This window comes from Geotrypetes seraphini, chromosome 10 (assembly GCF_902459505.1).
Source record: "Geotrypetes seraphini chromosome 10, aGeoSer1.1, whole genome shotgun sequence".
In the NCBI taxonomy this organism is placed as follows: domain Eukaryota; kingdom Metazoa; phylum Chordata; class Amphibia; order Gymnophiona; family Dermophiidae; genus Geotrypetes; species Geotrypetes seraphini.
The window spans coordinates 130,369,592-130,384,653 of record NC_047093.1 but is presented as its reverse complement, the minus strand read 5'-3'; the positions used below and the strand labels follow the sequence as shown (position 1 = coordinate 130,384,653).

The window sequence follows — 15,062 nt, the reverse complement described above, 5'->3', positions numbered from 1 at the left end:
GGTGCCTAAGGCCCCTCCCTGGTGGTCTAGTGGCGGCACAGCGCTTGGATATTAATCCCCCCCCCATTCCCGGTTTATATTCAAGTCAACCTTTTTCCCTCCTTTTTTTTGGGGGGGGGAAGTTACCTCAGTTTAGATTCTGGTCAGTTTATATTCGAATATATACAGTAATTAGTTCACTGTCAAGCACTACCCCTAAAATGTTTGTTTCTGCTTTTGATAGATGCTCTTACCTGTGGTGGTGTTTCTGTGAGCTTACACACCATTTCCATGCCTCCTAGCTTCCAGTGCCCATCCTCACTCACAAAGACAGATGATAATCTAATATTGTTGTGAGCCGAGTTTCCCTAAAATTGAAAAGGGAAATCTGAAATTGCAGCCGACACTTTGAAAAGCCTCACTGAGCCCCCTGCAGATGCTCAAGCAAAATGAGTAGGTGAGCTAAGCAACTAGGGATATGGACCTCGAGCTCCCCAACATTTTCTGCAGGCCGGCCAAGTCTGCTTCTTCTCCAGGCAGGCAGAGCTTTCCCCTGCACTTGGGATCTCTGGTGTAATGAAACATAGAAAGATGACGGCAGAAAAGGGCTACAGCCCATCAAGTCTGCCCACTCTACTGACCCACCCCATTAAGTCTGAGTGCTAATGTCCTAGTTCCTTATCTTGACCCTCGTAAGGATCCCACGTGAATGTCCCATTTATTCTTAAAGTCAAGCACGCTGGTGGCCTTGATCACCTGCACTGGAAGCTTGTTCCAGTGGTCTACTACTCTTTCTGTGAAGAAATACTTCCTGGTGTCACCATTAAATTTCCCTCCTCTGAGTTTGAGCGGATGTCCCCTTGTGACCGAGGGTCCTTTGAGAAAGAAGATGTCGTCTTCCCCCTCGACACGTCCTGTGATGTATTTAAATGTCTCAATCATGTCCCCCCTTTCCCTGCGTTCCTCTAGAGTGTAGAGCTGCAATTTGTTCAGTCGCAAAAAAAAACAAAAACAAAAAAAACCCCAAACAAAACTATGAAAAAAACTGAAAATAACGAAATATACAGAGCAGAGCAGATGGACACCTTCCGGCTCGTGTGCAAAAGGAAACATTGAAGTGCATGCCTTCAGCATGGCTCGTGGGCATGGGGAGAATACCCTATTATCCAGAATGACACACTACCGAAAAGATGTGCTGAGAGTTGAGTCGGTTCAACGAATGGCTCAAGGATGTCTCATACGAGGAGAGGCTGACTAAATTGCGGCTGTACTCTCTCGAAGAACGTAGGGAGAGGGGAGACGTGATTGAGACGTTTAAATATATCACCAGTCGTATCGAGGTATATTTTCTTTCTTAAAGGACCCCTCGGCCACAAGAGGGCACCCGCTAAAAATCAGGGGTGGGAAATTTCATGGCGACACCAGGAAGTATTTCTTCACCGAAAGAGTGGTTGGTCATTGGAATGAACTTCCAATGCAGGCGACTGAGGCCAGCAGCGTGCCAGATTTTAAGAAAAAATGGGATGCACATGTGGGATCTCTAAGAGGGTCAATTGGGGGAGGGCAATCAGAGCGGGCAGACTTGATGGGCTTTGGCCCTTTTCTGCCGTCATTTTCTATGTTTCTATGTCTATTGCACTAGAAACAGCTCTTGGAGTCTTATGACGAAATGCATAAGAACATAATAGCCTTACTGGGTCAGACCAATGGTCCATGTAGCCCTCCTTCATGGAGGCCAATCCAAGTCACAAGTACCTGGCAAAAAACCCAAATAGTAGCAGCTACGCATTTTCTCAGAAAATAGATTTTTTTTTTTTTGGTTTAAAAGAGGATGCTTTTTGGTTGTGTCCTTTGATCAACTCATTTTGGTCTGCCATCCTATTATTTTGGGGTTCTTTATGGGGTAATTCGATAGTGGGTTGTCCTAGGGGTATAATTTTTGGTAAAGCATCAGCTTGTGGGGGTTTTGGCCAACTAAAATGTCTTTTATTTCAGAAAGCCTGTATGATTAGACATAAATGTATTATGCCATTTGGGTTGCAGAAAGAATCTCCAAGTTTTTGGCATTGGAGGAACCGATTACATCGCTTATTTTTATTTGAGAGTTGGGAGGTTCGAGGTTCGCCTAAAAAAACTCGTCTTTTTATGGAGGTTTGGGATCCTTATATTCAGAATCTTTCACCAAAAATACGAAGTTTGGTTATCAATGATTTATTATGAAAATTAGGGTTAATAATTACATTCCAGTTATTTATTTTAATTCTTTATTTTTGTCAACTTTCATCCAGGGTGAGGGATTTCATTTAGGGGAAGATAGTGGGTAGGGGATGGAATTAAGGGGGGTGTAGATAAGATTGAATTAATTCATATGGAAATTAAATTTGAAAGAAGGATTTAAATTTGTATGAAATATTATTGTAATTCTTGTTGTATTGAATGTATTTTTGTATTATCCTATTGTACTGATTATTTGATTCTTTCAATAAAAATTGTTATACATAAAAGAGGATGTACACTTCTCCCTCGTTATTCGCGGGGGATACAGGCAGAGCCGGACTGCGAATGGCGAAAAACCGCGATTATCCGGCTCTGACCCACCCCCACCTCCCTGGCCTTACCTGGTGGTCTAGAGGGCTTTCGGGGCAGGAGCGATCTTCCTACACTCCTGCCCCGTGCAGATCGCCATGAGGAAATGGCTGCTGTGAGTTCCCGTAGTCTCTCGAGACTACGATGGGAACTCCCTACAGCCATTTCCTCATGGCGATCTGCACGGGGCAGGTTTTTTTATTTTCCCACTCCCCAGAAAAAAATTGCGATTATGTGAAATCGCGAGTGCAGAAACCGCGAATGGGGAGGGGGAAGTGTATGTAGAGGCAAGGGGAAAAAAAAAACCTACTAGATACTTACTCTATCATGCAGAAATACTAGCGCCTGCAGAATGTCATAGATTCCGGCACAGATCTCCTCAGAGAAAAGATTCTCCATAGCCGTCTCCAGGGGTTGCACCCTCTCCGTGACCAGATGAATTCCATCTGCTTCTACCACACAGGACAAGAACCTCAGCAAACAAGGATGGCGCAAAGTCTTTAGATACTTCAAAAACAAAATAGTTTGGAAATCATTTTAGCTTCATGAAACCGTTTCGACTATCACATTCCTCCATTCTCAACGAATGTGGGGTGGATATGACTCTCCTAATATGTTGCATTTGACTCTAACCTGCAGACATCTAGAGAGTTGCGCGGGGACAGAAATCCCACCCATCCCTGCCAGGATCCTCTCCATCCCCACCCGTCCCCGCCAGGATCCTCTCCGTCCCCACCCGTCCCCGTCAAGATCCTCTCCGTCCCCACCCGTCCCCGTCAAGATCCTCTCCATCCCCACCCGTCCCCGTCAAGATCCTCTCCATCCCCACCCGTCCCCGTCAGGATCCTCTCCGTCCCCACCCGATCCCGTCAGGATCCTCTCCATCCCCACCCGTCCCCGCCAGGATCCTCTCCATCCCCACCCGTCCCCGTCAGGATCCTCTCCGTCCCCACCCGTCCCCGTCAAGATCCTCTCCATCCCCACTGTCCCCGTCAGGATCCTCTCCGTCCCCGTCAGGATCCTCTCCGTCCCCACCCGTCCCCGTCAGGATCCTCTCCGTCCCCACCCATCCCCGTCAGGATCCTCTCCGTCCCCACCCGTCCCCGCCAGGATCCTCTCCATCAGGATCCTCTCCATCCCCAGCTGTCCCCGTCAGGATCCTCTCCATCCCCACCCGTCCCCGCCAGGATCCTCTCCATCCCCACCCGTCCCCGCCAGGATCCTCTCCGTCTCCACCCATCCCCGCAAGGAATTACCTCCATCCCCGCCCATCTCCATAAAAAGCAGCAATTACTTCTGACAGGATCATCAATTCCACAGTTTCTTTTGCTGTTTTCCTTGTGGAATCTCGTTGGTGGAACCCTTTTTTTGTTTTCTGTTCAGGTAATTAACTTATAAACCCCCTCTTTTACTAAGGCTGACGTGTCCATTATATTATACGGACAAACCCTGCTTCCAAAGCCTTCCATCCCCGTGGGAGTCCCGTGGGCCAGAGGGGGGTCCCCGTGGGAGACCCATGGGTTAGGGGGGATTCCCACGGGACCCGTGGGATTCCCGCGATCCCTGTTCCCGTGCAGACCTCTACTGACATCAAAGCATCATTCATTTAACAATGTACATCGTTTTAGGTCCCTTATCTGCCCCTTATTTAAGAGCAAAAGCCATCACAGAAATTTACACAAGTCACCTGTGCAAACACACTGTTAAACTTCCACTATCGCCTGCTGCTGAGATAATGAATGAATGTATAATAAATGAGGTTTATGGTTTGTAAGATACAGAAAGTGCAAAGAGCATGTAAAACAGGAGGCAGTGCTTCTTAGCTTCTACGGGCACTATTTATATAACTCAGTGGCCTCAAACTTGTGGCCCGCCAGGTCCTATTTCGAGGCCCTGGGTATGTTTATCATAATCACAAAAGTAAAATAAAACTGTTTCTCGATCATATGTCTCTTTAGCTATAAAGATTTATAAACTACAAAAAGTTTTACCCCATGCAAAATTGTCATTTCTTTAATAAGACATTAATTATTTTTTTCTGAGGCCCTCCAAGTACCGACAAATCCAAAATGTGGCCCTGCAAAGGGTTGGAGTTGGAGACCACTGATATAACCGATATAATAAAGTGCCGGTTAGCACATGTTCTCGACAATTTTCTACACTGTTATAACCACCCTATGTATTTAGAAGTTTTGCATCCAAGGAAAAAGCCAACAGGATGCTGGGCAACATAAAGAGGGGCATAACAACCAGGACGTGGGAAGTCATCATGCCACTGTATCGAGCGATGGTGCGTCCACATCTGGAATACTGCGTTCAGTATTGGTTGCCGCACCTCAAGAAGGACATGGCGGTACTTGAGAGAGTCCAAAGGAGAGCAACGAAACTGGTAAGAGGGCTGGAACACTGCCTATACGCCGAGAGGTTGGACAGGCTGGGGCTCTTCTCTCTGGAAAAGAGGAGGCTCAGGGGAGATATGATAGAGACCTTCAAGATCATGAGGGGCATAGAGAGGGTGGATAGGGACAGATTCTTCAGGCTGAAGGGGACAACAGGTACGAGGGGGCATTCGGAGAAACTGAAGGGAGATAGGTTCAAAACAAATGCAAGGAAGATTTTTTTCACCCAAAGGGTCGTGGACACTTGGAATGCGCTACCGGAGGAAGTGATCAGGCAGAGTACGGTACAGGGATTCAAACAGGGATTGGACGGATTCCTGAGGGATAAAGGGATCGTGGGATACTGAGAGAGGAGCTGGGATGTAACACAAGTATAGAAACCCAACCAGGTAATAAGTATAGAAAGCCAACCAGGTCGTGGCAAGGGGGCCCCTTCTGGTGATTCAGACAGGTCGTGACCTGTTTGGGCCGCCGTGGGAGCGGACTGCTGGGCAGGATGGACCTATGGTCTGACCCGGCGGAGGCACTGCTTATGTTCTTAAGAAAACCACACAAACTCATCAACGCACTGTTCATTTGAATCCAGCGATTCCCACGGTGGCTTTTTTGTGACTCTGGGCAAGTCACTTAATCCTCCATTAGAAACCTCACGGTTATTAGCGGTTTATAAGAATTAAATTAAAATAAATAAAATAAATAAAAAAATTACCCGTGAGCTTTTTTTTGTTGAATTAAGTACCTATATGTAATATGTAAAATTGTTCTGGCTGTACTACAGAAAAGCAGTTTATCATACATCTCTATAATAAAACCCTAAGCCGCGCATGCGCACTTCTACTTGCGTGTTCTGTATGTCCGTGGCCGGAAGAAGGGCGCACGCACGCCTACAACTGCCCCAACACTCGCGGCCCTCTTTGCATTCCAGTGGCAGCAACTGAGTGGTGGAGAGCAGCCACGCTCCGCCCGTTGACCCTCCACAAACCTCCCGGCTCCAGCAGCGTAGGCAGCACTTTAAACGCGCTGCTTCGCCCCCCTTCTACTGCCGATTTCCTCTGCCGCGTCTCTGATGACATCATCGGAGACAGAAGCGGGAGAGGAAATCGGCAGTAGAAGGCCGCGAAGCAGCGTGTTTAAAGTGCTGCCTATGCAGCTGGAGCCGGGAGGTTTGTCAGCGGTGGGAGGGTCAGATGGGAGGGTCAGGAGCAGGCCAGATCGAGCAGGGCAACGCAGTAAAAGAAGGGGGAGGGGCCGAACAGAGCAAGCCAAGATCACGGTATGAGAAGGGAAAGGGGGGTGAGGGAAAAAGCTGCTACTGCTACACAGGGACCTGGAGGGGAAGGGAAATACCGCTGCTGCTTCTGCACAGGAAAGGGGGGGGATAGGAGGAAAATGCTGTTGCTGCATAGGGAAGTGGGAAAAAAAGACAGACAGCGGGAGGGAGGGAGACAGACAGAAAGAAAGACACAGGGGCAGGGAGAGGGACAGAAAGACAGACAGAGAAAGGGGGCCAGGGAGAGAGAGAGAGAGAGAGAGAGAGAGTCAGCGGGAGGGAGACAGACAGACATATATTCTAGCACCCGTTAATGTAACGGGCTTAATGACTAGATAATAAAACCTTAAGCGGCGCATGCGCAATCCTACCTGCGTGTTCCGTATGTCCATGGCCGGAAGGAGTGCGCATGTGTGCCTACAACTGCCCCACACTCGCGAAGGGAGAAGATACAGAAACAAAGAAAGACTGATAGACAGCCAGGGAGAGAGACAGTAAGACAGGGGGCCAGGGAAGAGACAGAGACACACAGGGGGCCAGAGACAAACAGAAAGATAGGGGGGCAGGGAGAGAGATAAAAAACATAAAGGAAGGAAGAAACGCCTGAGCGACCCATTGTGCTAAAAGTCTACACATTTATTCTAGCACCTGTTAGTGTAACGGGCTTAAACACTAGTCTAATAATAATCATACTTTAATCTGGATGCAAAGAAGTGTGTAGAGAAGAATAATGCATGACACATTTACAAGGATGACGCAAAAAAAATGTCACACCCCCATAGCTACGACTCCAGGTTTTAGCAGTAGGAATTCTCTCCTAAGTCTCTGGGTATCTCTGGCCAAATCTGGGTACATATGGATTTTTAAGCCTAAAAATCCCTTCTGCTTGTTTTTAAAGAAAATTTTTATAAGCCAATTCTTGTCCGGGGCCAGAGCCACTGTCAATAGCAAAGTTGCAGGTGTTACCAACTCTCTATCAGATATCTCAAGCAGCAAAGTTACATTCAAATCATTAGCAGCGTCTCTCAGACTGTGTGCCACGGGCAGAGTGGGGTTCCCCAAAGAGATTCCGGGTGTGCCACGAGAGATTCCAGAATTTCACGTACGCAAGAGTCTATCAATATTATGAGCGTCTGTGTGCGTAAGGATCCAACAGACCAGACAAGCATCATTCTTTGATGCGATTCATCCTTGAAAACTAATAGCAAGTCATTTTATTTTATATGCGGTAGCAATCAAGGCTTTGTTACCGTTTGGCTCTTCTTATGAAAGTATCTTTGCGAACTTGGATTTTCAGCTCTGACAAAAAAAAAAAAAGAGAACGACCGCAGATGGTGGATCATGAAATGCGTGTTTGCTTGTTGACTATTGAGCTGCATTTTGAGTTAATTTGCACATCCGTCCAATTGATTAGCAATTCTATTCTATCTACTTTAGTTTCACCATTGTTACAATTACCCATACATAGCTTAAAGAACTTTAAATAAGTCTCAAAATTTAATTTTTGGTTGGTTTTGCAATTTTATCATTTCAATGAGAACATTTGCTCCATTTAGAGCAAAAAAAGTTTGAGACACACTGATCTAAAGAGGTTCGTGGTTTTAGCTTGGTTTTCTGTGGCTAGTATTAGTGAGGTTCATAGACAACCCCGCGAAAGACAAAGGCGCGCGCCAACAACTGAGCGCAAGACGGAGGCGTGCGCCGAAGAAAATTACAGTTTTTAGGGGCTCCGACGGGGGGTTTTGTTGGGGAGCCCCCCCCCCCCAGTTTACTTAATAGAGATCGCGCCGGCGTTGTGGGGGGGGTTGGGGGGTTGTAACCCTCTACATTTTACTGTAAAGTTAACTTTTTCCCTAAAAACAGGGAAAAAGTGAAGTTTTCAGTAAAATGTGGGGGGTGACAACTCCCCACACCTCCCACAACGCGGCGTGATCTCTATTAAGTAAAGTGGGGGGGGGGGGTTCCCCCCACTCCCCACCCTTTCGGAGCCGTAAAAACAGTCATTTTCTGCGGCACGCGCCTGCGTGCGCCTTTGTCCCGGCGCGCTTTTGACCTGACACCATTAGTGAAGGTTATGGATCCACACAAATTATCCACAACGTAATTCCTTTTCTTATTTTACTGCCGCTAGCAGATGAGGGCTAGACAAAGGCAACACTCATCATATCAGAGCCCTTAAAGGACTTCTTATCTTTAGAAAAGCTGTAAAAAACCTTTTTGCTTAGTCATTCTGTTAACCCTTCAACAGTATCAGTAAGTAATCCTTATAGGAAGATATATTGCAATACGCTGTATGCAAACCCTACATTGTAACACTGTGATTGCAAAGTGTAACCGAGTTTTGGGGAGAAATATAAATCTAAATAAATAAATACAACATATTTTCACTTTTTATAACCATGCACTTGCTTTAGTCACAAATAATCGCTGGACACTATGAAACATTTAGAGGTACCATAATATCAGAAAGGAAAAGCTTCATTTCGTATCAATTAAGACGACTCGCAGAAACATTCACGTGACCCCGTGTATGCATATAACCCATGAATTATAAACAAGGCTAGGAAGAGTGCCCTAAGCTAAATACCGATGTCTGCCACCAACAGTAATGCATGTTAACTTGGTTCATAGACAAAATCGCGCGAGACAACGGCGCGCCGAACAAAAGCACTATTTTAAAGGGTTCCGACGGGGGGTGTTGGTGGGGAACCCCCCTATTTTACTTAACAGACATCGCGCTGGCGTTGTGGGGGGTTTGGGGGGTTGTAACCCCCCTCATTATACTTGAAACCGAACTTTTTGCCTGTTTTTTAGGGAAAAAGTTCAGTTTTAAGTATAATGTGGGGGGTTACAACCCCCCAAACCCCCCACAACGGCAGCGCAATGTCTGTTAAGTAAAGTGTGTGTGGGGGGGTTTCCCACCCCCCGTCGGAGCCCTTTAAAATAGTGATTTTCTTGGCAGTTGGGTGCACTTTTTAAATTATTATTTTCCACTCAGATTATCTGCATACTATTAGTTTACAAAATGTGGAGTAAAACTTTGTTTTAGCACTTGCATTATAGAACCAACATCTAATGTTCAGCATAGGTTTTTGTTGGGGTTTTTTTTCCTATATCAGCCCCAAGCATCCAGAATTTTGTACCCTCCAAATGTCCTAGCTGCCTTAGCCACAAATACATATTTTCTTTCCAACGGTACTGTTGGTACATTCACAGCGAATCAGTTACATATCAGATCAAGCTGGCTAACTTTTAATGTGCCCCCCGCCTCCATTGATAAGCCATAGGCCACAATGACAAGAGGCAAATGCCTCAGGCACAGCTATCAGTGGGATTATCCCACACTACAGAGAACACACACATGAGGGGGGCAGTTGGCATCAAACAGCTTAAAAAAAGAGAGAACATAAGACTAGCCTTACTGGGTCAGAACAATAGAAACATAGAAACATAGAAATTGACGGCAGAAAAGGGCCATAGCCCATCGAGTCTGCCCATACCAATGACCCACTCCCTGATTCTTACTCTCCTAGAGATCCCACATGAATATCCCATTTTCTCTTGAAATCTAACACGCTGCTGGCCTCAATCACCCGCTGAGGCAACTCGTTCCAATGATCTACCACCCTTTCAGTGAAGAAGTACTTCCTAGCATCACCCTGAAATTTCCCTCCCCTGATTTTCAGCGAGTGTCCTCTGGTTACCGAGGGCCCTGTAAGACGGAAGATATCATCTTTCACCTTTATACGCCCATCAAGCCCAGTAGCCCGTTCTCACGGTGGCCAAAACCCAAGGTGTAGCAATATTCCATGCTACCGATCCAGGGCAAGCAGTGGCTTCCCCCGTGTCTCTCTCAGTAACAGACTATGGACTTTTCCTCCAGGAACTTGCCCAAACCTTTCTTAAAACCAGCTACGCTATCCGCTCTTACTACATCCTCTGGTGATGCGCTCCAGAGCATTATCGTTATGTTAGCTCCTAAATGTAAAAAAACCCAACTTGTCAAGCACTGAGATATGAGAGGATGTACCCTAGAGAATGACACGGGGACAGTTTTGCCCCTGTCCCCAGAGAAACTCAATTTCCCCGTCCTGTCCCCCGTGTGTTTTCTTGGTGTCGCTGTCCCTGCCCTATTCCTGCCTTAACTGCACAAGCCTCGAACCCTTCTGATTTTAAAGTGTTTGAGGCTTGTGCAGATGAAGATCGAGCTTGCGGGAACAGGTCAGGAAACAGGAAAAGAACTCACGGGAACGGGAAAATGAGTTCCCGCGGGGAACGGGGAAAAAATCTGACCCCGTGTCATTCTCTAATGTACATTCCATTCCACTGATGTCTTCTATCCCGCCAATATCTTTCAGTTCTAGGCGGTTTACAACAAGAAATTAGCCTGGGCATTTCCAGAGAGATTACAAGGTTGATAGCTATAGTATGTGTCAGGATATGGGAAGGGTCGATACGGTTTGGTTAGATCATTTGACAAATTTCTTGGTTTTACAGTTCTTTCCTGAATGTTTTGTAGTTGGGTATCATGATCACCCACATAGAAGGGTTGGGTAAATTATGGGGCCTGCTGCTAACTCCCTGAGAAACACAAAAAGGGGGAGAGTATGGTTCAGTGGTTAAAGCTATATAGCCTTAGCACCCTGTTCCTTGTGACCTCCCCCCCCCAACTGCCCCAGGTACATTAGATAGATTGTGAGACCGCCGAGACAGACAGGGAAAACTGCTCCAGTACCTGAATAAATTCATGTAAACCAGGGGTCTCAAAGTCCCTCCTTAAGGGCCACAATCCAGTCAGGTTTTCCCCAATGAATATGCATGAGATCTATGTGCATGCGCTGCTTTCAATGCATATTCATTGGGGAAATCCTGAAAACCCAACTGGATTCCAGCCCTCAAGGACTGGAGTTGCCCACCCCTGCTCTAGATCCAACCAATATCAGGGGTCCCAAAAGTCCCTCCTTGAGGGCCGAATTCAGTCGGGTTTTCAGGATTTCCCCAATGAATATGCATGAGATCTATGTGCACGCGCTGCTTTCAATGCATATTCATTGGGGAAATCCTGAAAACCCGACTGGATTCCAGCCCTCGAGGACTGGAGTTGCCCACCTCTGCTCTAGATCCAACCAATATCAGGGGTACCAAAAGTCCCTCCTTGAGGGCCGAATCCAGTTGGGTTTTCAGGATTTCCCCAATGAATGTGCATGCACTGCTTTCAATGCATATTCATTGGGGAAATCCTGAAAACCCGACTGGATTCCGGCCATCGAGGACCGGAGTCGCCCACCCCTGGCCTAAATGTATGATTTTTTTTAGCATTAAATTTTAGTTGCCAAACTCTAGAGCAGGGATCCCAAAGTCCCTCCTTGAGGGCTGGAATCCAGTCGGGTTTTCAGGATTTCCCCAATGAATATGCATGAGATCTATGTGCATGCACCGCTTTCAATGCATATTCATTGGGGAAATCCTGAAAACCCGACTGGATTCCAGCCCTCGAGGACTGGAGTTGCCCACCCCTGCTCTAGATCTAACCAATATCAGGGGTCCCCAAAGTCCCTCCTTGAGGGCCACAATCCAGTCTGGTTTTCAGGATTTCCCCAATGAATATGCATGAGATCTATGTGCATGCACCGCTTTCAATGCATATTCATTGGGGAAATCCTGAAAACCCGACTGGATTCCAGCCCTCGAGGACTGGAGTTGCCCACCCCTGCTCTAGATCTAACCAATATCAGGGGTCCCCAAAGTCCCTCCTTGAGGGCCACAATCCAGTCTGGTTTTCAGGATTTCCCCAATGAATATGCATGAGATCTATGTGCATGCACCGCTTTCAATGCACATTCATTGGGGAAATCCTGAAAACCCGACTGGATTGTGGCCCTCAAGGAGGGACTTTTGGGACCCTGATATAGGTTCTTCATATTGGTTGGATCTAGAGCAGGGGTGGGCAACTCCAGTCCTCGAGGGCTGGAATCCAGTCGGGTTTTCAGGATTTCCCCAATGAATATGCATTGAAAGCGGTGCATGCACATAGATCTCATGCATATTCATTGGGGAAATCCTGAAAACCCGACTGAATTCGGCCCTCAAGGAGGGACTTTTGGGATCCCTGGTCTAGAAAATTGAATAAAAAGCATTAACCCAGGCAAAAGAAAGTGTTGAGACCGAGCACAGTCGAAGGAAAGGGAGGAAAAGTGAGTCCGAACCGACTGAGCAACTTCTACCCGTCCTGGCAAAGGTTTTCCCACCTGACCCTACCTGGGCCGCTTTGCTGACCGTCTCCTTCTTCTCGGGGCTGTAGACGAAGACGGAGGCGGGCCGCCCGTCGGTCAGCACAGCCCGGTACAAGGAGAGGCCGGAGGCCAAGGGGCAGGGCGGCTCCTGCAAGACGGAGCTCCGCAGGGCGCTGTTCTCCGAGCCCATCACCCTCGGGCCAGGCCGCCCCTTCCTTTCCCCGCAGAGCTAAAAAAAAAAAAAAAAAAAGGGCTGAGCCCGCTCGACGCTCGATTCGCTGCCCTGCGCGGCCCCCAAAGACAGGTTCCATCCAAGTCCGCTCGACGCTCGATTCACTGCCCTGCGCGGCCCCCAATGACAACCTCCATCCAAGACCGCTCGACGCTTGATTCGCTGCCCTGCGCGGCCCCCCTAAAGGCAACTCCATCCATGTCCGCTCGACGTTCGATTCGCTGCCCTGCGCGGCCCCCAATGACAACCTCCATCCAAGTCCGCTCGACGCTCGATTCGCTGCCCTGCGCGGCCCCCAAAGACAGGTTCCATCCAAGTCCGCTCGACGCTCGATTCACTGCCCTGCGCGGCCCCCAATGACAACCTCCATCCAAGACCGCTCGACGCTTGATTCGCTGCCCTGCGCGGCCCCCCTAAAGGCAACTCCATCCATGTCCGCTCGACGTTCGATTCGCTGCCCTGCGCGGCCCCCAATGACAACCTCCATCCAAGTCCGCTCGACGCTCGATTCGCTGCCCTGCGCGGCCCCCAAAGACAGGTTCCATCCAAGTCCGCTCGACGCTCGATTCACTGCCCTGCGCGGCCCCCAATGACAACCTCCATCCAAGTCCGCTCGACGCTCGATTCGCTGCCCTGCGCGGCCCCCAAAGACAGGTTCCATCCAAGTCCGCTCGACGCTCGATTCACTGCCCTGCGCGGCCCCCAATGACAACCTCCATCCAAGACCGCTCGACGCTTGATTCGCTGCCCTGCGCGGCCCCCAATGACAACCTCCATCCAAGACCGCTCGACGCTTGATTCGCTGCCCTGCGCGGCCCCCCTAAAGGCAACTCCATCCATGTCCGCTCGACGTTCGATTCGCTGCCCTGGGCGGCCCCCAATGACAACCTCCATCCAAGTCCGCTCGACGCTCGATTCGCTGCCCTGCGCGGCCCCCAAAGACAGGTTCCATCCAAGTCCGCTCGACGCTCGATTCACTGCCCTGCGCGGCCCCCAATGACAACCTCCATCCAAGACCGCTCGACGCTCGATTCGCTGCCCTGCGCGGCCCCCAATGACAACCTCCATCCAAGACCGCTCGACGCTTGATTCGCTGCCCTGCGCGGCCCCCAATGACAACCTCCATCCAAGACCGCTCGACGCTTGATTCGCTGCCCTGCGCGGCCCCCCTAAAGGCAACTCCATCCATGTCCGCTCGACGTTCGATTCGCTGCCCTGCGCGGCCCCCAATGACAACCTCCATCCAAGTCCGCTCGACGCTCGATTCGCTGCCCTGCGCGGCCCCCAAAGACAGGTTCCATCCAAGTCCGCTCGACGCTCGATTCACTGCCCTGCGCGGCTCCCAATGACAACCTCCATCCAAGACCGCTCGACGCTCGATTCGCTGCCCTGGCGCGGCCCTTAATGACAGCCTCCATCCGCGACGCGCGACGGAATAGCACCGGCACATGCGCACTCGGCTCCACACCTCAGTCAAGCCGGCTGGCTTAGACTAACTAAAGGAATTGAGCTAGTCCGAATTTAAAAATGCACTAGCGTAAGCCGTGTTTTGGCAATAAAGCAATAATATTAATCATAAAATAAACACTAAAATTAAACATAAAATATTACTGAAGTGCCCACTTCTCAAAAATGAGTCCAGGTGCTAAACTCAAAATTATTCATTTCTTCATTTTTTTTTTTTAGCCCGTCTTTCCAAAGAAGCTCAGCCAGCCAGTTGGGTTTTTAAGATATCCCTAATGAATATGCATGAGAGAGATTTGAATACCTGTCACTTCCATTATATGCAAATCTCTCTCATGCATATTCATTACAGATATCTTGGAAAACACGACTGGCTGGGGCGTAAAAAACACAGGGTTGAGAACCACTTTTCAAGCATGTTCCCTATCTGTGTCAACGGGCACCCAGTCTAACTCAGGGGTGGGCAGCTCCGGTCCTTCGAGGGCCACAATCCAGTTGGGTTTTCAGGATTTCCCCAATGAATATGCATTGCATGCAAATAGATCTCATGCATATTCATTGGGGAAATCCTGAAAACCCGACTGGATTCCTGTCCTCGAGGACCGGGGTTGCCCACCCTGGTAACTAATGTACCTGGGGGAGTGGAGGATTTAAGTGACTTGCCGAGTGTCACAAGGAACAGCATGAGGTTTGAACCCACAACCTCACGGTGCTGGGGCTGTAGCTCTAACCACTACCCCACACTCTTCTCTTTATTGATTGACCCACCCCCCAGTAAAACAGGTTACTTAATATTAAAGGTCATAAATCCTGCCTAAGGTAAGTCTTTTATAATTATGTATGCTTCTTTAAGATCTAGACAGCAAAGCCGATCACCTTTATCCACTAGAGTTAAAAGG

The 15,062-nt window shown here is 48.5% G+C and overlaps 1 protein-coding gene across 3 annotated transcripts in view; it reads right to left on the bottom strand.

Annotated features, from left to right (window-relative positions):
• Positions 1-12,893, bottom strand: part of SCYL3 (SCY1 like pseudokinase 3) — a 41,485-nt gene extending 28,592 nt beyond the window's left edge. Inside the window, exons 1-3 of one of the 3 annotated variants that reach the window (XM_033961200.1) lie at positions 12,493-12,893; positions 2,887-3,072; positions 234-347 (exon numbers count right to left, since the gene is read on the bottom strand). In XM_033961200.1, the coding sequence (XP_033817091.1) occupies positions 234-347; positions 2,887-3,072; positions 12,493-12,657 (465 nt within the window). In that variant the 5' untranslated portion in view covers positions 12,658-12,893. The remainder of the gene's footprint in view (positions 1-233; positions 348-2,886; positions 3,073-12,492) is intronic. The other 2 variants (XM_033961199.1, XM_033961198.1) reach the window with 2 other exon arrangements.
• Positions 12,894-15,062: the final 2,169 nt, after the last annotated feature.